We start from the raw sequence: 25,604 nt of genomic DNA on the forward strand, positions 1-25,604 counted from the left end.
TCCTTGAATTTGCTTTATTTTTCTCTGCATAAGGAACCCTGCACAGGCAATTCAAATTAAAACAAAATAAATATGTGAATATTCATGTAAAACAGTCCTGGCTAATGAACAATTATACACAATGTACAACTCTTCATGTTCACTGGGAGGGCTTACAAATGTACTATTCCCAACAAAAATGCACCAAAATGTCTCCATGCAAACTTATCAAAAGTGACCAAAAAAGGAGAAAAAACTTACCCATCAGACTTTTTTGTTTTGTTTTTCCTTTTTTCTTTTGTACAATCACAAAAAAATAAAAACATCTAATTTTTTTTTTGTTACATTTAGAGTAACTAAAATGTGGCCACCACCTATTAACATCAGGTTTGTTTTTTTTTTTATGCTCCTAAAACATCTATGGTTACCGTAAAATTATGTCAACGATGAACTGGACTCAGGGCACTATTTGTAGGAAAAGGAAGGTGATTTTGTTCACAGAGTGTCAATAATCCGTGTCGGAGCCCTCGGCATTGTCCACGTTGCGGGAGAGCATGTAATTGTCCATGTCTATGGAGCGGCAGTTGTTGATTGCATAGCGCAGGCGCTCGGCCATCACCAGCTGGCTGGAGTACGGCGGCAGCCGCAGTTGAAAGAAACAAGTCTGTGAGGTAGGCAAGCTGTCGTAAGGCTGGGAGAGGAGACAAGGGGACACTGGTGAGCTGGGAATCAAGGAAAACATCCAGTGCAGACATATTTCACTGCTCCTTCCCTTCCCTTCCCTGCCGGTCAGCTTTCTCCGTGCACAGCATCACAGAACCGACCAGCTTGGAAAAGACCTCTGAGATCATCCAGTCCAACCCTTGATCCAACCCCGCCGTGGTTCCCAGCCCATGGCACTGATGCCACATCCAGTCTGTCCTTAAACACCACCAGGGACGGAGCATCCACCCCCTCCCTGGGCAGCCCATTCCAATGGCTGAGCACCCTCTCTGTAAAAAATTTCTTTCTAATATCCAACCTAAACCTCCCCTGGCACAGCTCAAGGCTGTGCCCTCTTGTCCTACTGCTGGTTCCTGGGAGAAGAGACCAACCCCCACCTGGCTCCCCCCTCCTGTCAGGGAGTTGTAGAGAGTGAGGAGGTCTCCCCTGAGCCTCCTCTTCTCCAGGCTGAGCCCCCCCAGCTCCCTCAGCCTCTCCTCACAGCACTTGTGCTCCAGTCCCTTCCCCAGCCTCGTTGCTCTTCTCTGCACCTGCTCCAGCCCCTCCATGTCCTTCCTGAGCTGAGGGCCCAGAACTGGACACAGCACTCCAGGGGTGGCCTCACCAGTGCTGAGTCCAGGGGCAGAATCACTTCCCTGCTCCTGCTGCCACACTGTTCCTGAGCCAGGCCAGGATCCATTGGCCCTCTTGGCCACCTGGGCACACTCTGGCTCCTGTTCAGCTTCCTGTCAATCCAAATTCCCAGCTCCCTCTCTGCCTGGCTGCTCTCCAGCCATTCTGTCCCCAGCCCGTGGGGCTGCCGGGGCTTCTTGTGGCCAAAGTGCAGGACCCGGCCCTTGGCCTGGTTGAACCTCATCCCACTGGAATCAGCCCAACTCTCCAGCCTGGCCAGGTCCCTCTGCAGAGCCCTCCTGCCTTCCAGCAGATCAACACTCCCCCCCAGCTTGGTGTCATCTGTAAATTTGCTGATGGTACACGCAATCCCCTCATGCAGATCATCAATAAAGATATTATTCTAGCCCCAAGTTCCTTTTAGGAAACGGACTGGCCTCTCGTTTACAGCATTTGTTTCATCCTTAAGTATGTGCAAAACTACTGCTGTGTCACCTACTTTGTAAATAACTCACTGATGAAACTCAGCTATTTGAACAGCTGATCCCACTCCTCAGCCCTCTGTACCAAGCAACATTCAATTCCAAAACAGTGTCTCTCAACATAAGAGACACCTGACCAAAGATGACAGACAAGCCACTGTCATTTGATTTTGTCACGTTTTTGATTCATGTTGTTCACAGACAACATGCTTTCACTGCACAAAGCCCCAAAACAATGCCAAATGAATGCATCCTGTATGTGAAATAACACACTGTAAACTCACTGCAGTGGTTTAAAAACGTTATAGTTCACTACTGGTCATATGTTGCCACTCAGACAAAATTAACACTTAAAACCAGAATGAAAATTACCAAATCAAAAAAAGAGACTGGAACAGAAAATCGCTGTGGGCAAGTTACAATAGAACAAGGTTTGTTTCTAGTGCAAGAACTTGTCTTGACCTTTAATCACCGATTGCACCACATTAATTAAGATGCAATTCATGCAGTCTATGTCCTTCTGCACAATAAAAATGTCTGGGCTTAACTCAGAGCATGTCCCATCCCATACTTTTCCTGTAAATTTAGAACAATGGAAACTGTCTCCTCCTGGCAAAGGACAGACCATAATAGAGATGAATAAGAAAATAATATAATTACAAAAAAGCCAAATAAACCCAGCAACTTACCCTATCAACCTTCATTATTTGGAATCGCTGAGAGATATCAGCTGTGTTGGCTGGCAGTCGAGATCTTCCTGACACAAACCTCATGAAAAGGACTCTCTCCTCATTGGAAAACTCCTCCAGGGTGTGCCAGAACCACTGCACCAGCTGATGCTGCTCATCCACCTCCCTGTATCGCACAACTTTCTTCAGAACTTCAACGGAGATCTCTGGCATTCCACAGACCATTTGCTCCAACTGCTTGGCAGTCAGAAGGGACAGCAAAGGAACGGGAACAATCCAGGACATTCCCTCCCTGACAGCAGCCACCTGTTGGCCAAAAACAGAAGAGACATCTGAGGTGCAATTGTCTCACCTCCACCACTTCTGTACCATCCAAAACCAGAAATAACTTCTCAGCTGAGAAATGGGATAGAGAGAGAATTACAGAACATCTGCCTCCCACATGTGCACCCCCTGCAAGGGCTGGATTGCTTCTCAAAATCCAGGAGAACATCACAGATATTTTAAATTGTAATTGCACATTTAAAAACATGTTTTGATACTAAACAGAACTGCTCAAAGTACAAGTTGGCAGCACAAATGATGATGGCTAACCCAAGGAACTGTGTAAATACAAATAACACTTTGTTCCACCTCAGGTGTATGGTGAGAATGTTCTCGTTCTACAAGACTTAGGATTTGGTACCTCTGATGAGAAAGCTGCTTCTCCAACACAGACAATACCACACATGCATCTCTAGCTTGTAATTAGCACACTGCTTTCACAAGGTTCACTGATCAAATGGCAAACAGGTAACAAACACTTCCCAAAACATATCATGGAATATTTGCAGGTTTTGTGTTATAGCAGAAGAAAAACAGTCTCAAATGAAACAATATGTTTGTTTATGTTTGTCAATAATATTTACTTTAGATAGCCTCTGTGTTGTTAAAATGCCCAGTTACAGTGCCTAGCATGCAAAATTGCATGCAAAAATGCAAAATTCTTTTCTCAAGTGGTTGCAGTGGGGCTACTCTAGTGTAGACAAGCTCTGATTTCTAATGCTCTTCTGCCAACTGAGCAATTACTGAGAAAAACAGGACTAATTTAAAAGAAAACCCCAAAACAATTTGTGGGGGAGGAAAAGCCACGGGAACACAGTCAAGATGCAGAAAGCTAAACTTTTCTTACCAGAAACTGTAATGGAAACTGGGATAAATCACCCCCCTGTTCCCACTCCCAACAGGGATGGGTCCCAAGGAGTCTTACCTGACGGTCCATCTCATGGAGTCTGTACTCAATTGCCCTCTCCACATACTCTTTCCTGTTTGAAAAGGTAAGTGGGATACTGTTCCCTCCAGGGATTATGGGAACCATTTTACCATCAGCACTTTGGCCAACAAAAGAATCTAAAGGAATCATCTGTGATGCAAAACAGGAAAAGCATGTTGAGTGTAAGTGATACAAGTTTAACTTTTTACTCTAAGTCACCTAGAACTATATATACTAAGATCACAATCTATTCTAAATGCACACAAAGTGCTTGTTATGCCAAGAATGGAGACTGAAATGATATAAATACTGAAGTGAAGGTCAATCTGACAAAGCAACCACTTCCAGAATAAACCTGAAAGCTTCAACTTTCCCATCTTACCTCATGGAAATTTTCTTCAGTAATCCCACTGTCTTCAATGTGAAGAATGCTGTTGAGGGTCTGCACATAGAGCAGATCTACCTCCTCCAAATCCTCCAAGATGAGTGGGATACAACAAAGTTGCTTCCAGACCATTGGAGCCAAATGAAGATCTAATGGCTTTTTTGTACGAATAGCCACACCCATGAGAATGCCCAGGAACTTGAACTGCATCAGGTGTTCATCTAAACATGCTGAAGGGTTAAAGAGAAACCTGGAACAACAAAGAATCAGTCAAAACACTCTGAAGTGTGAAAACACTCTGTATCATTTCTATGCTACTTCATTAGAAGTAAAAGAGCAAACTGCCCACACACTTGTCACCAAGGGGTGGCCAAACAAGACCATTATTGTTCTCTTTAGCTGCTAAGACCCTGAGGCTGAGGAAGGAGCACTCCTGACACAAGGGCTGCCATTCCTGATGTTACTCTGAACTCTGCCATCAGTAATTGGGCAAGACCATGTTAAAACCACGCCCTCTCCTCCATAATAAAGTAACATTACAACCTGAAGGAAAAAATATACTAGAGACAGTCATGAAGCCTCATCATTTGGTATAAAACAGTTACTAGATTTGGATTTTCAACCCCTACCATCTGCAATAAATCAAGTCCTGCACAACTCACCTATCCCTGTTGTAGCCTACTTCAGCTGTAGCATTTGGGGAAGGAATGAGCAGGTCTACGATTCCAGTTTCCAGTTCCTGAAAAATCAACAACAAAAAAGCCTTCTTAGACACAGGGGTAACAAATCTATGTCATAATTATTAAAACATTATAGCATTACATAACAGAATATTCCACTATAGTGATGATTACTCTTTACAAATTAATACAAAACACTGAAGAGAAAGTAAACATCATAGGATGACTGTAAGTAATAAAAGCATTTTCCCCCCCAAAACCTGCCCTTATGTCAGCCTATAACTGTTATTTTCCTGTGGCTGCTCTGTGATACATTCCTGGTGCCTGTTTCCAAAATAATCAGAAGCCATAACCTCTTTTTCCTACTGGTGCAGCTTTTCCAAGATCCAAAAAAATTTCAGTTTTGTTCTGAACCCTCATCACACCTCAGATTGAATGTGAACTGTCTAGGAAAGAACCCAAAAACTACACCTCAAGCCCTTACCCAAATCAACCCTACTCTAGTCTTACAGGCTCCAGAAAATTCACTAATAAATGGAGTCCTTCAGTTTTTTCCATCCTGTATCCTAACTCTGACTCCAGTGCCAGCTCCAGCACTACCCATAGCTCTTGTCCGATCCCAGACTAAGCAGATAGATTCATTAATCTCCCAAATCCTCATTCTTTGTATTTTGAGGCTTTGGAAGATTAAGGAACAACCAAACTTCTGCAGCCAGCATTGCCCTGAATCCTTCTCCTGGCTACAATCAGAGCTGTGTCACAGGGCTGAGACATCCTTAAAACTACAGGCAGAACACATGAGCATGGATCAGCTTTGTCTTAGTCCTGCAGCCTGGAGCCTTCAGTTAGTTCCTGGGGAATCTGAAAGGACTGAAATGGCCACAGCATCCTGGTCACAGACAGGCAAACCCAGGCACTTCCTGCTACTGATGGTCTTTCCAGGACTGAATCTGAGAGGTGAAAATGTCTTCAGGTATGTGAGAAGCACCTGCCTGAGGTGTTTCTGCACTGCAGGCATGGAATGTGCTGCAGGCATGGAACACAGCACAGCTTCTCGAAGAAGGTCCTGCTGGACAGAATGGGAGGCTGCAAAATGCTCCTGTAATGTGTAGGGGCCATCTCAGAATTCCAAGGAGCCTAATGTAACACTAGTTATAGTGTGGCCTTATAGTATCTCCTTGACACAACCTAGGAAGATTTCTTTATCCTCAGAGACACCCCTAAGCAGGCAGCCCTAGTGCCGTGGCTCAGCACTGAAGAACAAGTACTTGCTACGCTGCAAAGAGGAAAATTTGAAAAATACTGTAAGAGAGAACAAAACCTCTCCCCGGGCATTTTGAGTTCCTAGACATACCTGACACATTTCTGTAATAGTGTCATCAAACACTCCACCTGCATCATCAGCTCCTTCTCCAACCAGTTTCACCTTCCAGGCCCGGGAGGGCAGGCGAAGGTCTGAGGCGTTCAGCTTCACCACCTGCCTGGCTATCTGCACAAAGATGGGCTTGCACTTCCGACCTCTGTGGGGAGAAACACAGCCAGACAACGTAACCCAAACGTAAGGGCTACGGAATCACTGCCCTAACAAAGCTGGACAGAGAGCTCAGAACGCCCAAAGATCAGGAGATGGGTGAACACCAGCATGACACAGGGGCTGTGGAAGCAGCACTGACCTGGTTGAGATCCTCTTCACAGTGATCTGGGGCCCGTAGTTCTTGCCCTGCACCATGGTTTTCCCTATGGAGCGCACCATGGGCAGGGTGTACACCCGGGGTGCCAGCAAGGGCCTCAGCTGGCCCTGCACTATTCCCCACGTTCCAGCATTGTAATGAGATGTACTGTTCTGAAATAAAGCAGCACCAGAATAAACATGTCAATAAAGGCTATTAATTCCATTCTTCCCACAATAAAACCCTTCAGAGCAATCACTGGCACTCCAGTGCTTCAGGAAACAGGTTAGTGCTTTCTGGTTTTAAAGCTAAAAAGCTCTTGGAAACTGAAACACTGACATGTCAGTGCTAGTGTAAGTGAAAATACAGAACAATACCTTGACAAAGTTTGGTTTAATCCAGAATTATATTTTTTTTAAAGTTTTTTTACAAAGATCCATCTCAACCTGGCCAGAAACTCTCTAGCAACATGGCATAACACAACAGAGCCAAGCCAGTTTTTTCCAAAGGAATTTTACCTGGTTATTGGGACTGAGGTTAAGTAATCTCCACGAAGAGTACATGAGGTCAGAAAAATGGTACAGCAGTCTCAGCCTTGCCCTCACTGTATGAATGCTCACTTCCTTCAGTGCCCCGTACTGTGGTGGGATGGCATCAGGTAAACCGAGCTGCAAAGGCACTGAAACACCTACCACAGGAAGAGAAACAAAGCAGTGTTTGATAAAGGGCAGCTGGTTTGCTTTTGGCTGGGATGGAGTTGATTTTACCCACAGCAGCTTAGCTGCCTACTGGGGTTAAACCACGACAGCAGCCAAATTAAGACCAAGATAACAGGAAACCCTGCATGGATATAAAACTAAACAAATTTTGTCCCAAATGTTCAGAATTCTTGTTGCACTCATAGCTCAGGAACACCTGGCAGGACTAAAACAAACAGCCATAAAACCTCAGTTAGAACCATAGAATCAGCTGGGTTGGAAGGGACCTCTGAGATCATCCAGTCCAACCCTTGATCCAACCCCGCTGTGGTTCCCAGCCCATGGCACTGATGCCACATCCAGTCTCACCTCAAACACCTCCAGGGACGGAGCATCCACCCCCTCCCTGGGCAGCCCATTCCAATGGCTGAGCACTCTCTCTGTGAAGAATTTCTTCCCAATATCCCACCCAAACCTCCCCTGGCACAGCTTAAGGCCGAGCCCTCTTGTCCCACTGCCGGTTGCTCACCCGGAGCTCGTGGGGGCACAGGGGGGGCCGTCCAGGCCGCGCTGTGGCAGCGCCCGGCCGAGATCTGCCGGACGTTCTTCCCCTGCAGGACCGTCACCAGCGTGGGCTCCCGCACGTGGTTGGTGTGGCCCAGGCCAAGCTGACCATTGGGAACATAGAAAAGGGACAAAGAACAGTCAACAGCTGTCACGATGCTTCTAAAACTCTCTAAGCAAAAATTCAGAGCAAATGGTAAAATATTATATTTATCTACAGCATATACTGGGATTAAAAAAAATTACTTTCTCTATATGTCTATATCTATATGTCTATATCTATATATCTATATATCCATATCTATAGATCTATATCTATATATTAATATATATCTCTTTTAGTTTTGATAAAATATTGCATCTGTACCCGACTGGAGTAGCAGATCTGTGTGTCAAAGAAACTCAAAAACAGCTGGAGACTTCTTGCAAGATCTTTTCCAGACTGAGGAACTACCCTATGCTGCTAAGTTGTCTGTACTGCACAGTCTCTCATGCACAGACAACTCATCTTCTACATCTTCTACTCAGCTCTGTGCCATTTAAATACCATTTTTGTTCCAGCATGTAAATTGCTACAACAGTTTATGAAAACACAATTTGTGCAAAGAGAGAATTTACTGAAGCTGTTCTGATTTTTTACCGAGTTTCACATCATATTCTAATTTCATATTCTATAGGTTAAAAATTTCATATTGCAAGAGTGTATATTTTTTTACCAGTTTGTATAAAACCAGTATTTTGAACCGAAAAGCATATAAAACAGCTTTCAGAATCAATTTATTTACATTTTTTACCCTAACAATTTCTTCCCTTACAAAACCACAAAGTACCATATTAAAAAAAACCAAAAAAAATCAACAAACCAAAAGCAATAAAAAAAAAAAACAACTCAGAGAAATTATTCTAAAAAACTTGCCTAACAAGCCTTCTCAAAAACTCAGTCCTAAAACACCACAGGATGAATTTGCCCAAACTTCCTGAAACACCATCACCTGCTATATGAAGATGCTCACTCTGATACTTGTAGCATGTAGAAGTGTCAAAAAGCTGAAGTCCTTTCAAAAAATTTGAGTTGAACATGTGGTGAGGGAGAATTTATAATTTATTACATTTTTTTCTGACTTTAAAAAAAATCACTCCTTTAAAAAGGTTAATTTATATTTTCACTATGAAAAGCACCTAAAGAGCTCACAAATCTGATTGACACCAACCACAATTTTTATTATGTTGAAAAAACTGGTGATAGCTGAAGAATTCGGTAAAAAGTTATGAATTTTTAAAAAAGCTTGGATTAGGATAATTTGCCTAGAATGTTTTGAGTGCTTCCCCAAAGTGCTACAGGGATTAAAAAAAAGGAAAATAATGGAAATTGCCGGAAGAGTCATCACGATCAATATTCCAAATTCCAAGTACAATGACAGCCTTACAAAGGCCAGGAGAATAAAAAAGCACATACCTGCCCCTCGGAATTGCTGCCCCAGGCATAGACATCCCCCGTGGAGGACAGGGCCAGGGTGTGCTCGGCCCCCACCGCGATGTCCTCGATGAAGATCCCCGACAGCACCGGCACCTGCTGCGGCCGGTTGTGGTTCCGGGCCCGGCCCTCGGGCAGACCGATGAGGCGATCTGGAATGGAACACACCTCTGGAGCCAGGGACACCGAAAGGGGGGAGTCAGGGAGGGACAGAAAGCAGCTCCATAGTCCTGGAGCTGGGACACCCCTGCAATCAGGGAGAAAGGGGGGGATGCTTCCTACAAACCAGTGCTTCCCACGGCGCTCGGAATATTGCTGAAGGCTCAAACAAGAGCAAAGTCTACTGAACCAAGACTTCTAGGCCTAAATGTACAGTTTTAAAATACAGATGAATTAACTGACTTAGGAAGTTTACTGTTATTTGCTTGAATTTATTGTTTAATTCTGTGCTCATGGAAATTCTCCTGTCCAGATGTTTAAATACGTAGGCACATGTTTTATTAGACTGTGTAAACTTTGAAGTAACCCAATGTCCTTGGATGTGTGGAATTCAATGAAATTTTAGGAAAATCCTCTTCAAAAATTACTGAAAAAAAAACCCCAGACCTGAAAGGTTGTCCTGAGATCAAACTACACAGAGCTACAAATCTGGATTTGAGGTGTACATTAAAATGACATTGTTGAAGTTCCAAAATTCAGATTAGGTCAACACATTTCTAAAAAACATCATTAGGTCAGTCCTAGAAATGTGTCTTAATAGTCTTCCTTTTCACTTGCAATACACACAAGGCTGTAGATAGAAATGTCCAAAGAACAGATTCTCTTACCTTGTCCAAAAGTATATACATGACCATCTTTTGTCAGTGCAACAGAGAACTGAGTTCCACAGGCAACTTTTTTTATTCCAATTCCACAAAGAATATCCACTTTCTAAGGGGTAAAGTGAAAGGAAAACAAGGTATAGAATTACAAGAGTATAAACAGAAAGCAAACAGGAATTTAATCTGAAACTCCTGGTTCCAAAAAAGGAAATTTTTTTTTAATTCCCCCTGTGCACTGTTATATTACTTAACACTTGGAAATTAATACAGAAAACAGAAACAGAGTTTTTCTTTAACAGAATTAACATCTTATTCTGTGTACAATGATTCAAAACATCTTTTTTTTTACTGGGAGTGACATTGGATGAAGTAGGTGAGTGTGTAAACAACCTTCCCCCCGATTTCCAAAACAAGAAATCTCTCTTCTCTAAGAGAAACCTCAGATTTTTGCAATTTGTATTGCTACTGAGATAAGGTCACTATAATTTATGTGAAACTCTTTAGAGTACCAGGCTCAGCATAATGTGTCACTAGAATTACTTTTGCCAGACTGTGTTACAACAGCGTGGAATTAATAATTTACCTTCTGAAAATTACTGTACAACACGTTGAACAACACTGAAAATTTATGGCCAGAATAACTTCCCCGTGGATTCTAACCTGTGGTGAGGACTTTGCAGTGGAATTTCCCAGACCAAGTTTCCCATAATCTCCATCTCCAAAAGCCCAGACCATTGAGCCATCTGTTGACACAGCTACAGTGTGATTGAGGCCACAGGCCACCTGAGGGAGAGAAATATGTTATCACCACCATTTTTGGTAACTTACTACTAACTCAAACACTCCAACTACCTTTTAGAAGAAAAACAGTGTTTAAAAATTAAGTATCTATGTAAAACCATTAAAAATTCCATTGGTTATTAGAGTGTTTTAAAGACATTTAGAACACAGCAGTATTTTCTTTTGTTCCTCTCAGCACATAGAGCCAAAGGACAGTATTATGCTACACATATTCCCTGTTTAAAAATATAAAGCAGCTCATTGATTCATGCTTAAAATTGCCTCAATCTTGAAATGTTAAAATGTTAAAAAACAAGGGCAGTTTTACAAAAAGAGGATCAAGAGAGTCAGGAAAGTAATTATTAAAAAAAATTACGCATATTCAAATATTGCCATCATAACCAAAATAAAAGCCAAGGTTAAAAAGCCACAACTGAACACTTAAATACATTACAAACATCAGCTTTAAACACAGATCCAGGGCTAGTTTTAGGTAAACCATGCCTGTCCAATCTGGTAACCTTCCAGCGCCGTCACTCGTTCTGGAAGTTTCTTATTGGAAGTGTTGCCAAGTCCTAATCGACCATAATCACCATTTCCAAAGGTAAAGAGTTTGCCATCTGCTGTCACCACAGCTGAGTGTTTGAAGCCACATGACATCTGAAAGCAAAATAAACATCATTTTTACACACATTTTAAATTTGGGCAGAAGATCATATTGGCTATTACATGTATATATGTAATATCTTTTCCTCCCCTAAGCTATATTCACTTTTAAAGAGCTAAAATACAGACATTTTAGTATTAATGATTTCTCCAGCAATCCATCTCTTATTCTTTTCAATGGTAATGTTATAGAGGAGGACCAGAGGATATTTGCATGAAGAATTTGCTGTGTGATTATCTTGTATTTTTATAAAGAAACCTCCAGTCAAAGCCAAATATGGCACTGTTAGACCTTGGTGACCAGATTTGTAGGTCAAAGTCACCTGACAAAGACAAAGGGAAGCTTGTAAATCATGTCTGTAATGTGATAATCTTTAAATCACCCCCCTCTTCCATGCTCTGATTTTCAGCTTTCTCCAGTACCAACTGTCCATCAACATCCCACATCAACAACAGGCTCTGTGGTATGAACATCCTTCACTGGACATCACCAGCTTGGTCCAGAAAGCCCAGAGAAGGCAGGAGTTGCCTGTTTTCATCCAGAGGACACAGCACTGGGTTCCCAGCCCTGCAGTTGGAAGGAGACACAGAATATTTTGGGACCTGCACCACTTCTTCTCCTTGCAGGGCCTCGATCTGCCGAGGCCTGCGCTGCCGGTCGCTGTTCCCGTGGCCCAGTTTGCCGTAGTCTCCATCTCCCCAGCTGAAGACTTCCCCACTTTCTGTCAGAGCCATGGAATGCCCATCAGACCCACAAGAGGTCACCAGCTGCGTTACAACGAAGCCTGTTGGAGAAAAATGAGAAACCAAAAGGTCAGAATAACTTATAACAAACTCTTCACGTACAAGTGTGCCCAATGGCAGCCAATTAAGTCTGGGAAAAGAACAAACCACAGGAACAGTTTCCTTGTTATAGCAATTAATTTACTTTCCTTTTGAACAAAACCTTCATTTTCTCACATACAATTTATGCTCCTGTCCTGCCATTAGCTTTGAAATTAAATGTTCCTAACCTGAGGAAAGACTTTTCCCTGAAGACTTCTTAAAATTAAGGAATTTAAACATATTACTACTCAAACATGAAGGAAACATTTATATCTAGAGGCTTTTTTCAGTGTTTTTTAACTAAACACTACAATATTTAATGTCTAAATCTGCAAAAGGAGCATCCACACAATTATACTAACTACCAAAATGCTCATTTGAGCTCTCTCAGTGATTCCTTTCAAACCCAGCAGCATTACCTTGCAGTGCTGAAATGACTGTTAAGACGTGAAGATCATCAGAATTTCCTTGCCCCAGTCGCCCATAACTCCCTTCACCACAAGCCAGAACGGTGCCATTAGCTTGAATGACAAAGGTACAATTCTGACCACAAACCACCTGGTTTAGAAAGACAGGAAGGAATTTTAATATATGTCAAATGCAGCAAAGCTGTAATACCTGCATTACAATGCACCATCTCCTTTTAACTGGTGTTCTTTGTAATTATGTCAAGACAACATTATATCAAGCCGATGTTATTTCAGAAAGCAAAACTGCCACATGTTTTATGTTAAAGCTGGGCAGGTATTTTCAAATCATATAAAATAATTCAAATCATGCTGTGTTGTCAGATTTCATTAGCTTCTTGGTATGAATTCGTCAAATAATTGAAGAGTTCCTCTTCAGTAAAAACACATGTTTTGGGGTACTTAGAATAAATTCAAAGAACAAATTGAAAAGATATTTAGAGAGAGACTTTGACAAGCTGTACAAATAATAGATGGTAAATCCTTAGATCATGACTGGTTTTGAGGGATCACCTGCTGAGCCTGAGAGAATGAAGGTGCTGCCACTGGTATCATGACATTCCTCCCAGCCTCTGCCAGCTGTCCATGCCTGCCTGCTCCCCACAGGTACACATCACACTTCCCTCCCAAGTGCCAATCCTAGGGAAGAGCAGGAGAGAAGGCTTGAGAACAAGAGTACTTTCAACACCCTACAATGTTCCAAAAGAGAGAAAAACCCTCCAGAACACCCCAAACCAACAGTTTCACTAACCTCTGGCCTTGATGTTGCCCAAGACATGATCTGCTCATCCATGCCATTGATCCATTTACTGTTATCCTACACAGCAAAAGCCACAGTTACCACATTCAGCTCAAGAGATGCACATTATTTTACTGTTATGGACACATTTTCCTTTCTAAGAACAATATTCAAATTATTCTAAATGACACAGCCATAAGAATGGATGTGTGCACAGCAGCAATGACACTGTTATCTGTGTCCTGCAATCCAAATGAAAAAAAGCAAAACAAAATTCACTATGAAGTAATCTCCTTCTATTTACTGATGCTTAAGGCTTTTACAAGTTTCAATTGGAAACACTGGCTTAAAACAATTCAACTGCAAACACCTTGCTGATTAAAAATTCTTAATGAAAAATTTCCATTTTGGTTTACATATCATAAGAAGTCAAAAAGCAAATTGACACTAGCAAAATAATATGGTGTAGGAATGTGTCAAAGTTACCCTTAAAATAGCATTGCAAAGCTCTACATTTCTTGCTTCTACCACTTATGAAAACTACTGTCACAGTATTGGGTTGTTTTAATTTGGTTTTTTGATATGCTGCTGACTTGTGCTCATTACACACACACACAGAGCAATCTTAACAGTACATCGTAACCAGTGAATTAAAAAATAAACTTACACTTATTGCTGGTGCTTATATTAATAAATATAAATCTTTACAGTACAGAGATGTGGACTGTATTACACGTTTTGCTGCTGAGAGAAAACATCAAATTTTACCATCAGGAGAGTGAGCTCATCCTCTGGAACAGGCTCCAGGTCTGGGACAGTGAAGGATTCTGGGAACTGTGCTCCCTTGGCCAGGGCTTCTGCAGCTTTGATGGTGGTAGAGAAACACTCGAGCCAGGCCCACTCGGTGGGGTTCCAGGCCGAGGGGTCGGGGAGGCAGCTCTGGTGGTGGGGAGGCACGGGGGGGTTGCACAGCAGCTGGTCCAGGTGAAGGCCCACGGCCAGCGAGGCCAAGCACTGCATGTAGGGGCTGTGCACCAGCTGGTCTCCACACACAACGTGGGGCTACAGGCAGGGCAGAGGGACAGGGAGGAAACACATGGTAATCAGCTCAGAAATAGGAGTCCTTCAAAGTTAGGCCTGTAGAAAATACTTTCCTCCCTGCTTAAATCAGAGTTTTCCTAATATTTTCAATATTTTTCAAACTAGGTGACCGCTAGCTTTGAGGAGACTGAAGGATATTTGCAAATGGGATGTAGGAAAGCCTGGTGGGTTCTCTGTGGTGAAAAACTGGAATCAGCTGAGATTCAAACAGTGACCTCATGCCAGATATGCATCTGAAATGCTGGCACCAGCTCCTCTCACCTTCTCATAGGCATACTGCTCCTGCAGCATGATGGGCAGCCGCTCCAGGAAGGCTCTCATGCAGGGAGCCATGTTCAGCCCCAGCACTCCCTGCTGCTTCAGAGCAGTCCTGCACGTGGCCAGGACGTGGTTGGCAGATATCCACTCGGAGGTACAGTTCACCACCAACACATCCTGTGGAACAGCAGGCACGGGACACACCAGAAATTAAAAAAAATCACAAAGCAGCTCCACTGATTTATCGCCAACCGTCTTAATTTCCATAGGGGCCAGAAAACACAAAGGTTCAAACATTCCTGTCTCTGTTGGGGAATAATCTGCTATGGAGTAGCCACCTCCATCTGCCACTTCCTCCCATTGCCATGGCAACACTGCCATTATCACTCCAAGGAACAACACAAACATGGTGACAAGCAGAGTTCCCTTCAGTGAATGCTGTACCCTTAATTAAGATTCAGTTTAGAGGCAACCTTAGTTTAGGATTGGCCCTGTAATATGACCTTTACTGAGTTCAGAAGAGACTTTCAAAGAACCATAAAATACTTAGACCCACACAGAGCATGACTCTGCTAACAGGAGTCATAACTTGTGCCATATTTATTCACAAGAATACCATCTTTTGGAATAATCAGCTGTTTTAAAACTTCTGTTCAGATGCCACAAGTTCCTGACACAGCAAACACTGAAGTAAATTCTGCTGTTTCTTAAAAACTTCTGAGGTTGCTTTAGATTAATTTAGATCACTTAATTATCTTATTTGCTGGGGAAATGAAACATTTCTTCATGCTGCATAAAGGAATAAAATAAATAAATCTGTCTTCTGTCTTCTGTAAATTGTTCATTTACATCTGCTTCCATGAAACAGAGGGGCTGATATAACCCACGTGCAGCATCTTTGTAACTACGAGCTCTTCCAGAAGGATTCCACCCTGCCCCACCACATTAAACACAGGATACAAACAAAACAGCCCAGTCTTTTCAGAGTGAAATGAAAGTTGAAAGCCAAAACAACAGGTCTGGAAAATATGAGAGTGTTAGATAGATATTTCTAGAGAAAAAAAAAAGGGGGGGGGGTGAAGAAAAGAAAGCAAACACAGACAAATAGCATTTTTAGTAAGAAGTGTGAAAGAATGTTACTTTAAGACAGTGTCACCTTTGATCTGTTGGAACAGGCAGCTACTCCAACCTCAGGTATCCACACTGCAGTCTGGATTGCTCCAGAGCCTATCACAACACTCTGCAACACTGAGCCATCCTGAGGAGAGAGGGGGCTGCAGTCAGTGGGAGCACACAGATCAGTTCTGGTTCAGTGCACACCATCACACCTCTAAGGGATGATATCCTCCCAAGCTGTTCAACAGCTATGCAAAGAGTGAAATACTTACCCTACTAGCAAAAAAAATCTAGAGTTTTTATCACATTAAGGAGATAACTAAGGACTTAGAAGTCCACATTATCTGACTCTTGAAAAAGTCTTGAAATAAGAGAATATTGTTTTCAACCATGAAGAGTGGCTGATTCTGCAAAGCCTAACTAACATGACCAAACCTACAGAATTAATCAATAAGAGAACCATAAATATAAATTACTTCAATGCTAATATAATTTCAATTTATGTTTTATTATTTACAATTTTATAACATTATTTTATACCATGCTTTCTCTAACGTTTCTAACTCATGTCTAGGGAGGGGGAGGTTTTGACCATTCCAGATATTCATGCTAAAAACCAGAATCAAGCCATATCAAAGATGATCTTACCCTTAAAGACCAAATGTTCATGAGGCCCCCGAGGCCCCCAGACACCAAGGCCAGTCCATCAGGGCTGAATGCAACAGTCCTGACAGGAGTGATGTGTCCCCTCAGCTGAAACACACACTTGACTTCCACTGCCTTCCTGTATCCATCCTGCAAATAATCACACAGTTATGGAACACTGAACTGCTCACAGAAAATGGAACAGCATGACAGTGCCTGTCTTCTGCAATAAACACTGATCATCCACAGGCAGGGGTAAGCTCCAATAAATAATTAAAAAAAACCCCATTACTATGACAATATTTTATACATATCTTGTCACATTATCATCTTTCCTCCCTTTACAAATTAAAGGCCACATTACAACTTATGTAGGTGAAATTTATCTTAACTCTTTTTATCTACAGAAAACTTGAAACTCTTACTAAATTTTAGTATAAATTTATCAACTTTTAGAAGGATGAAAACAGATCAAAATATAAACTTTAGCCAAATAAAATTTAAACCTGTGATTTTTCATTTCCTGTTCTGAAAATGCCTAGACACAGACAAATGACATTCCTTTTTTAGTAACTGTCTTCTCCCAAGAAACACTGAGATTCAAGGAACTTGCTCACATTCTTCTCCTCCCTCAATTTCACAATGAGCAGAGAGAATTTCTTAAACACCAAGATAACTCCTTTTACCTTGGCACTTGTTTCTTGCTCCCACCATCCTTCTGAACAAGTTGAGCTGGACTGCAGTGTGATCACTATGTCCTGGGGAACAGTCCAGACACACACCAAGCCATTGTGGCATCCCCTAAAGCAAGTCAGATGAAATAATAAAAAAAAATAAAGGTATTAACTAACCAAGTATCAGTGGTCTGGTATTAACTTACAATATCAGTAGTCTTACCACCTTCCTATAAAACTGTACTGTATAAATTAATCGAAAATAGAAAGGCACATTCCCAATGGATAAATGCATTTTTTCCTATTCCTCACACCCTGCAGCTTTTCCATTTTTACTAACAACATATTATTAGAAAAAATATTTGGATGAAGCAAAAAAATTCAAGTAGGACCAGCACACACAGGTCTCATGACATGGAGAAAACAGTTGGTAACACGACCAGGGGCACCCTTTACATTTGAATTCTGAAGCCTTGTGAATCTCACGGCAACTGGTTTATTGAAGGAATGTGATTTAAAAAAACCCTTTCCTTTGCTCTGGACACTCCAGACTGATAGAACAGACCTGCAGAAGAACTAGAGAAGCAATAAAACTGTGACATACGTGGCTAACAGGAGCTGGGGCTTGGGCCCCTTCCCTGGCAGGGCACACCAGGCAATGCCGTTCACCAGGGCGGGGTGGGACAGGGAGTGCAGGCGCCTCCAACAGCCCCCCATGTACCCCCAGAGCTTCACTGTTTCTTCTTTGGCACATGTCAGGAGAATCTTTCCAGTTGGATCCCATTTCATGCTAACAACCATATCCTGTTGGATTGAAAAAAACCCAAAAGTTGGTATGAAGTAACGGCAAGAAGAGAAAATTTCACTCTCGGAGCTAGTGTAACTTTTAATTATTAATACCAAAAATACTTTATTCTCAAAAAAATTGTTAGATAGTGAGTTGTAAGTATGAAATAATAATATTTTTCAGAACTACCATATGAAAAAGACTTAAGAAGTTTGCTGAAAGAAACTAAATGGAACGCAAAGATGTTTTGTTCTCACTGCAAACCTTTCTTGATTTTTTTCCCTGATAAAGTACACAATGTTTCCTTCTTTTTTTATATACTATGAAACTGTAGTACAAATTACTGGTACATGGTTTGGAAACATGTTAAGGAATGGGCCAGATGTAGCTTTGAGTCTAACTGAGGTAGAGAAGGAGATCAGCCCACAGGAAGAAGGCAAGGACAGGCTTATCACCCCATTACCCTCCTTTCTGGGATCAGCCTGCTCCAGACACCAAGACCACCTCAAGGAAGCACTTCAGAGGCTCCTACTACACCTACATTTGAGGAATTCTCCTCTTAGCCTAACAAATAATTGATGGACTGTTAATGTCTTGTTATTACATCCTGGCCAAGAGAAGGTTCCCAACCTTTGCAACTGCATATTTAGAAAAACACCTTTTGCTTTGCACAAGAAGCTGAACAAAAACATTTGATATGAGCAAAATTAGTATTTATTATGAGCACTTGTACCAATTAAAAGAACCAGGTTTTTAAATCCAGTCATGCACAGCTGTGTGCTTAACACTCCTGTCACTGTATGTACATCCATGACAGAAATACAGGCTACCAAATTTATGTTCCCTTTTTGGTCTTTTTTTTTTTTTTTTTACATTTGGTAGACTGTTCCTTTAAAATATATTATGTTTAATATGTGTATCATAAATAGGTATGTGTTCTCGAAATAACCTGCACTTGACTTTATAAATAGCTTTCAAATAGAGAAAATAGCTTCAAAAGATCTTTACCTAGAGAAATTAGGCACTAGTTTTAAAGAGATTACCTTATGGGCATCAATTAGAACGACTCCTCCTTTCTCCATTGGTTCCTTCGTTCCTATGAGCAATTTTCCATCAGAATAGCCAACAGCAAATGGTCTGTCCTCACTGAACCAGGCAAGGCATGTGACAGACACTACATCAACAGACAACACAAACATTAATTAAGCTCAATTAACTACACTCCTGCCAAAGAGGATTTGCAGTGCATTTGTCAACTACGAAGTGTTTAACAAACTTCTCCACCATTAAGGTCTCAACATAATTTTGCTTTTGAAAATTTTCTCAAATTTGTATGGTAAAGATAAAACTGAGTTTCACTGAAATGACAGCTGTTGAGATTATTTTGTATTAGTTCTCTCATTCTTCTTTTATTAAAAGAATTAAGTTTAAATTTCTGGCAGGTTAAAATAATTATACAGGGGAAAAAGAAAAGTAGACTGAATCCTATGTATCTGAAATAGGGGTGCTTCTAAGAAAGGCTCTGGAAAACAACTTGCCTTTCTTAGCAAGTAGATATTCCCTCAATTGATTCTGAAAAAAAAATAAATCTGCAAACTTCCTGAAGAAGCAACATGCAAAACCACCCAATACTGCCAAAGATATGCTACTTGATGTCTCCTGGGACTGGAACTATGAAGGAAAAGTGGCAATCTCCAGGAACTCAAATGACACTGACTCCATGCTACCTGCAGACAGAGCAGACACTGCAGGGGATCTCTGGGGATTTTCCACAACAGCAAGGAATGTCAGGGTTTGACCTGGTTGTTACAAACTGTTTATCTCTATTGTGGGGGAGTGAGGGTGCAGATGGAGATCCCACAGACTTTTCTCCTCCCATGAATGACACTTGCAGGTGAGGTACCAGAATTCACACCCCACGAATGATAACAAGCAAAAAAAAAAAAGAGATTTTATACTTGCTTAGTAAAAAGGGAGGGGGGATGTTTTCCCAGTTTTAATGGCCAATGCTGATGCAGTCCCTTACCATCCTTTCTGTAGCAGTGTTCCAGCTCCAGCCTGTGCATGGCTGAGATATCCACAACTTCAATAAGAGCAAGAGATCCATCCATACGACCAATTAACAGCAATTCTGGAGCATCCCCTGTCCATGCTGCAGCTGGCCCTTCTTCTGGCCAGGCTAGAGCAGACACCCAGTGAGGCTGGAGATCTAATAATCCTTTTCCTCCTAGGAAACCAATAAGTCTTTTAAAACGACTTCATCTTCATAAAGAAAGTAACAAAAATACTTACCATGAGAAAATACCAAGAGATCTTATTTAGAGCTAGGACATACTAGAAATTCTCCCAAGTTACAAGAATACAAAACACAGGCACAAAAATCGAGCTAACAAATCTCAATTATCAGTCAAGTTACATAGTTTTGTTAAGGATCAACTAAATTCTTCAGTACTCAGTAAACGTATTCCTTTCCTGGGGACTGTCTGTTAACACAGGCAGTGTAACTGGGGATTTTCCTAAGTGCAAAGCAACAGAATGGAGTTTCCAAGATTACAGAGGACAGTGACTAAAAGTCTTCCTCTCAAAGATGTAAGTCACACATCCACTTGAGGTCAGTGCCCTCCTCTAAAGGAACAGGTTCACAAGACATTATGGGAGACTGCAGGCACTTAAACTGGACAGCAGATACTTAAATACTTGGGTGAACAAACATGCAGTAACTTTCCCTACAAATCTGTGCATCATAACCAGTTCAGAGGTAGTTAAGGGCATACCATTGACTTGCCATATGTTCACCATCTTTTCTGTAGCTCCAGCCAGATATTTGCCACTGATGCTCCAACAGACAAGAGATAAACTAAGGTCACTGGGTGACCCCAGACTTTCTTCAGAATCACCTTCTCTGTAACAGAAAAAAATAATACAATTAAAATGGGCATTTTCTTTAAGCAGACAGGAAAACACAGAATTCATGAAATACTGAGCTAAAACCTGGTGTCCTGCCATGACTGCAGATTTACGTAACATTTTTCTGCTCATACTTCTACATTCTCTCTAAAACCATTCCAGATTACAGAATGACATACTAGTTATTTCCAAGAAATTTCAAGCTAGGTTTCAATTGGAAAATAATTAAATTATCTTTACCTACTTACTTCTCAAAATTAACATCTTCAGTGAGTGCAAAAGTTTCTGGACAAGAAATTAAAGAGGAACATCTTGCTCTCAACTCTATTTTAAACTCTTCCTCCCAATATAATGTTACACTGTCTGCTTTGGCTAACTGTAACAGGACCACTGATATCTTTAATTGCCCTTAAGGTTATAAACAACACTTTTTACTGTTTTTAATAACAGAAAAATGAAGGCTATAATATTATGTCACTCCATATACTGCTTTTAAAGCCACATCTACCAGCAGCAAGTAAACAAGAACTAGAACAACCACTAAGAAACTGTCAGGAAACAACCCTCTAATTCACTATTGTTTCTTCATTCTCCTGAGTTAAACTCTCCTATGCTCTACTAAAGAATTAGATTTCAGTCTTTCCTTCTGCTTTCTTCTTTTTTGGACACATCCAAACGATAGAAAAGCACTTCCCAGACACTCTCATGAAGAAGAATTACACTCAGTTCCTGAATCCCACAAGTCCCAAGTTCTTTTTTCACACTTAACACAAATGACCACACTTGCAATGATCATGTCATACTTTGGAGCTGTCCACTGGAACCCACTGGAGGGATATTCATATATGACAGTCCCACACAGTCTTCATTTTACCCATTTCTCCTTATATCAGTTAATTAAGAATGGTTTTAAACAGCCTTCACATGATCTCTTTATACAGACTCTTACCAAGTTGATACTTAAGTTCTGTTTTCAGTTTTAAGCTATTTAATTTATTCTGCAGGCCATAAACACAGCCACAGTCCCAGAGATCACATGCAGGAGACATTAGAGGGCTGGCTCTTTTCATTATCTTGCACAATTTTCAGCTCAAATTAAATACCTGATTGTTGTAAAGAACCAACTTACAGCTTGTTGAGCACACAGGTTTGCTGCAGTGAGTACTGCTTCTTTGTCACATTCCACACTCTTATGGTGCCATCATTCCCACTGGTCGCCAAAAGTCCCTTTTTATTGCACCAAACACACGTCATGACCTACAAATACCAAAGTAATCATGGCAAAACTGGAACTGGAAACTCAGGTGGTTTTGCTCACTAACATTAAGCAAACATTAACCAATGAGACAGAGCACCAGCAACAGTATTGAAATACACTGTAATGATCAAGATTTTTCTACTTTTACAGTACTATTATATTATATATATAATATAATATATATAGTACAATATATAAATATATTGCAATTAAATAGGAGTTATAAGGGCGCCACACTTCATACAGACCCCTGCTCCACAGGTCACTATTGCACAGAAAACCATGGCAGAAAAATGAATGCAAATACAGATCTAGTCTAAGAAAACACTCAGGGTGATTCTGCTGACTTCATGTGCCGTTAAGAACACTCCCATGAGGCCTTTAATTGAAGCATCAAAAAAGCCAAGCATTTTTGTGCTTCAGAGATGCAATAACTTACCTCAGGCAATAACTTAATCTCCAAAAAATTACTTCTTGTGGGAAATCATTTCAGCCAGCGTATTTGTAAGATAATATTATTTTATTTTTAATGTATTCTACAAAAGAGTGTTAAAATTGCTGCGTGAGACTGACGCCTGAGGATTTTTAGCTTCTTGTAGATTTTAATATGGCTGTATAATTTTCTTTCACTTTAGACTGTTACTAAAAACCCTTTCTCATGGTTTGTGCTACATTCCTGAATTTCTGTTTAACAGCCTTTTCAAGGGAAGAGATTTTAGCAAGCACATCCTGTTTGGGACTGGAATAATAAGATGTATTGTAGCCGAAACAAGACAGAGGGCCCGGAACCCTTAGAAAGGCCCCAACAGGGCAGTTCTGTGGGTGGTAACAGGGGCAAAAGTGGGTTTAGGGTTGGATGCACTGACTAGATGTGGTAATTAGTTGAAGTTATACAAGTGTGAGAATTCTCTGTGCGGGTGTGTGTCCCTGTGCACCCGAAGGCTTTCATTACAGAACCGCTCTCTACCTTGCCCACACTAACACTGTTCGGAGAGCTTTTCCTTCCGTGTTAGGCAGGCAAACCAGGCTTACCCTGTTCTGATGAGCCTCCAGCTTGATGAAGGAGCACTTCCTGAGGTCCCCCCCCATGTCAGCGAGGGTCTGGGGGACGCTCTGGTTGTCCCTGTCGTGGGCGGCGAGCGTGCGCACGAGCTGCTGGGCGGCCCACTGGCGGTGCTGCGAGGAGAGGCGCGAGGACAGGCAGCACGCCGCCAGCGCGTTCGCCAGCTCCAGAGGGCCTACAGCAGAGGGATCATAGGAAGGATGGGCATACAAATGGGCAATTAAACCTGCTTAAACGAAACAATGAGATGACGGCCAGATGAGCACATGGAATTGCACACGGTGAGCACAGCATTAGCCAGCATTCCCGGAACAGAGACTACACGGCAACGGCGCGATCGCGTTAACCGTGAGGAAAAGCACTCCTCTGATACTAAAATAACCCCAGTTGCATTTTCACAAAAACAAAAGAATACTCTGTTCTTAAGAATAGAATTATAAAGTGTCTTATTTCCACCACAGGTAAAATGGTTGTTCAGAGAGCAAGTGCTTTCTGAACAAGAAAACGCCTCCCCTGACGCTGCTGTCACTGTCCTTCCCTCTCTTTATCACAGCAACAGCAGCTGCTCCATGGCTCCCTGATCTCTCCAAGCACAGGCAGCAGGACTTTCTGATCAGACACAGAACAGCACTTGGGTGGCAGCCATCCCCTGTTACTCCCCCTAGTTTCACCAGGAGGCACAACCAAGGCTCCATGTCTCAGCTCTATGGCTTTGAACAACACACATTCTGACTTTTTTTAAAGATGCAATTATGTAATAAGATTGTAATTCTAATTAAAATGTCTGTCATAAACTGTAAGATTCCTTTCATTAAAACAAGTTTTGTACATTTTTCAGAGTACATCTATTTAGACATTTTTCTAGCAAGGCTCTCCCTTACATTTAAAAATGAGGAACTCAAGATTTAATGATCAACATTTAAAAACAGAGCTATATCATACCTTTCTTTTCAATTTCAGCTTTATCATAGTTTGGCCTCAGTTTGGCCCCTTTGTCTGCCAACAATGCTACAAGTGCTTGAGTAACCACAAAATTTGGAGATGTGACAAGTTTGTTTTCTTCTGCAATTCCCCTTAAAAAACTTGGCAAAAATTTTCGCTGAATTGGATCATCAACTGTTGTCAAGTTCACACCAGTTGCTGCAGAAATCAAATTCTAGAAAGAAATAATTGAAGATGATAATTATTTATTGTTCTGGTTATCCAGAACAAGCAGAAATAGAAATTTTAGAGAACTCTTTCAGTTGGATAAATCAGGCAGAGTTTTAAAGGTTTTTAATTTTTTTTCCTGTGCTCTACACAGAGTTGACTCAGGAAAAAAAAAACAGAATCTAAACAGAAAACCCCTATGAAAACAAAGAGCACACCCATTTTCCTCACTTGAAAAGAGTACTCAGCAAAAACATGTATAGTTACTTGATTTTTACCAACAATAAAACACAGCCTTGTGCAAAGCCATAAACAAGAACTCTAAGGAGATCCTCAAACTGAGGTCAGTCTCATCCCAGTTCAGAAGCTAGAATGATCCATATGTACAAAAGGGATTGCTTCATCTCATGTATAGGTAGTTTTAAAAGAACTGCAGCTCAGAGAACAGTCCTACCTGTGTACACAACTGCACCAGCAGCTTTGCAGCACTGGGAGTGTTTGATGCCAAGCACCCAACTGCAGTGCTCAGGTAGGCAAGGCAAGAGATGGGCTTGCTTGTTTTGCTGTGGATGCCCCTGGATCTCTCTGCTGAGCTGGACACCGTGGATGGGCTGGTGGAGAGCCCTGCCCTCCCCGCCGCCGCCAGGCACATCAACCGCACCAGCGTCCGGATGTCCGTCAGTCCCAGGGATTCCAGTCCAGCTGCCAGGCTGCAACTGGAACCACTGTGAAAATGGACAGAATGGTTAAAAGAACAAAATCAGCAGAACTCTTCCTCTCGGAAGTATTATGTAAGTACATAAAATGAGAATCACTTCCCCAAACAGCTTAAAATCACGTCTTATCAAACATAAGTTGGTAACTGGTTCTGAAAGAAAAGGTAAAAGTGTTGGCAAGGATGCCACCAACCTGACAGACAAAAGTGAGAGTGCTCTCATAACCATGGTTCTTGCCAGGAGGACTTGGGCAGCAGCTGTGACTCTCCTCAGAGCCATGACACGGTCGTGTGGATTCGCCAGGGCAGCTGCCTGTTCTCCCAAGGTTATCCTGCCAGAGGAACTCTTCTCTATTGAGCCGTGGCAGCCTTGGAAATAACAATGATTTGCATTAGTGTTTAAAGAAAACCAAAACTTTACCAGA

General features: G+C 41.6%; 1 protein-coding gene across 10 annotated transcripts in view; it reads right to left on the reverse strand.

Moving 5' to 3' along the window:
* Window positions 1–25,604, reverse strand: part of HERC1 (HECT and RLD domain containing E3 ubiquitin protein ligase family member 1) — a 102,208-nt gene continuing 76,604 nt past the window's right edge. For 8 of the 10 annotated variants that reach the window (XM_064668365.1, XM_064668368.1, XM_064668372.1 and 5 more), the window contains 31 exons: window positions 25,374–25,548; window positions 24,919–25,189; window positions 24,258–24,471; window positions 23,285–23,541; window positions 22,124–22,251; window positions 20,862–20,989; window positions 20,114–20,314; window positions 19,131–19,261; window positions 17,905–18,104; window positions 17,313–17,427; window positions 16,630–16,776; window positions 16,022–16,123; window positions 14,869–15,042; window positions 14,275–14,568; window positions 13,519–13,584; window positions 13,281–13,406; window positions 12,720–12,858; window positions 12,079–12,260; window positions 11,314–11,469; window positions 10,690–10,812; window positions 10,036–10,138; window positions 9,191–9,360; window positions 7,700–7,838; window positions 6,991–7,160; window positions 6,476–6,645; window positions 6,157–6,322; window positions 4,785–4,861; window positions 4,120–4,372; window positions 3,735–3,887; window positions 2,486–2,791; window positions 1–670 (listed from right to left, as the gene is read on the reverse strand). In XM_064668365.1, coding sequence (XP_064524435.1) covers window positions 485–670; window positions 2,486–2,791; window positions 3,735–3,887; window positions 4,120–4,372; window positions 4,785–4,861; window positions 6,157–6,322; window positions 6,476–6,645; window positions 6,991–7,160; window positions 7,700–7,838; window positions 9,191–9,360; window positions 10,036–10,138; window positions 10,690–10,812; window positions 11,314–11,469; window positions 12,079–12,260; window positions 12,720–12,858; window positions 13,281–13,406; window positions 13,519–13,584; window positions 14,275–14,568; window positions 14,869–15,042; window positions 16,022–16,123; window positions 16,630–16,776; window positions 17,313–17,427; window positions 17,905–18,104; window positions 19,131–19,261; window positions 20,114–20,314; window positions 20,862–20,989; window positions 22,124–22,251; window positions 23,285–23,541; window positions 24,258–24,471; window positions 24,919–25,189; window positions 25,374–25,548 — 5,222 coding nt within the window. In that variant the 3' untranslated portion in view covers window positions 1–484. The remainder of the gene's footprint in view (window positions 671–2,485; window positions 2,792–3,734; window positions 3,888–4,119; window positions 4,373–4,784; window positions 4,862–6,156; window positions 6,323–6,475; window positions 6,646–6,990; window positions 7,161–7,699; window positions 7,839–9,190; window positions 9,361–10,035; window positions 10,139–10,689; window positions 10,813–11,313; window positions 11,470–12,078; window positions 12,261–12,719; window positions 12,859–13,280; window positions 13,407–13,518; window positions 13,585–14,274; window positions 14,569–14,868; window positions 15,043–16,021; window positions 16,124–16,629; window positions 16,777–17,312; window positions 17,428–17,904; window positions 18,105–19,130; window positions 19,262–20,113; window positions 20,315–20,861; window positions 20,990–22,123; window positions 22,252–23,284; window positions 23,542–24,257; window positions 24,472–24,918; window positions 25,190–25,373; window positions 25,549–25,604) is intronic. The other 2 variants (XM_064668373.1, XM_064668370.1) reach the window with 1 other exon arrangement.

This window comes from Pseudopipra pipra, chromosome 12 (genome assembly GCF_036250125.1).
Source record: "Pseudopipra pipra isolate bDixPip1 chromosome 12, bDixPip1.hap1, whole genome shotgun sequence".
NCBI classification, from domain to species: domain Eukaryota; kingdom Metazoa; phylum Chordata; class Aves; order Passeriformes; family Pipridae; genus Pseudopipra; species Pseudopipra pipra.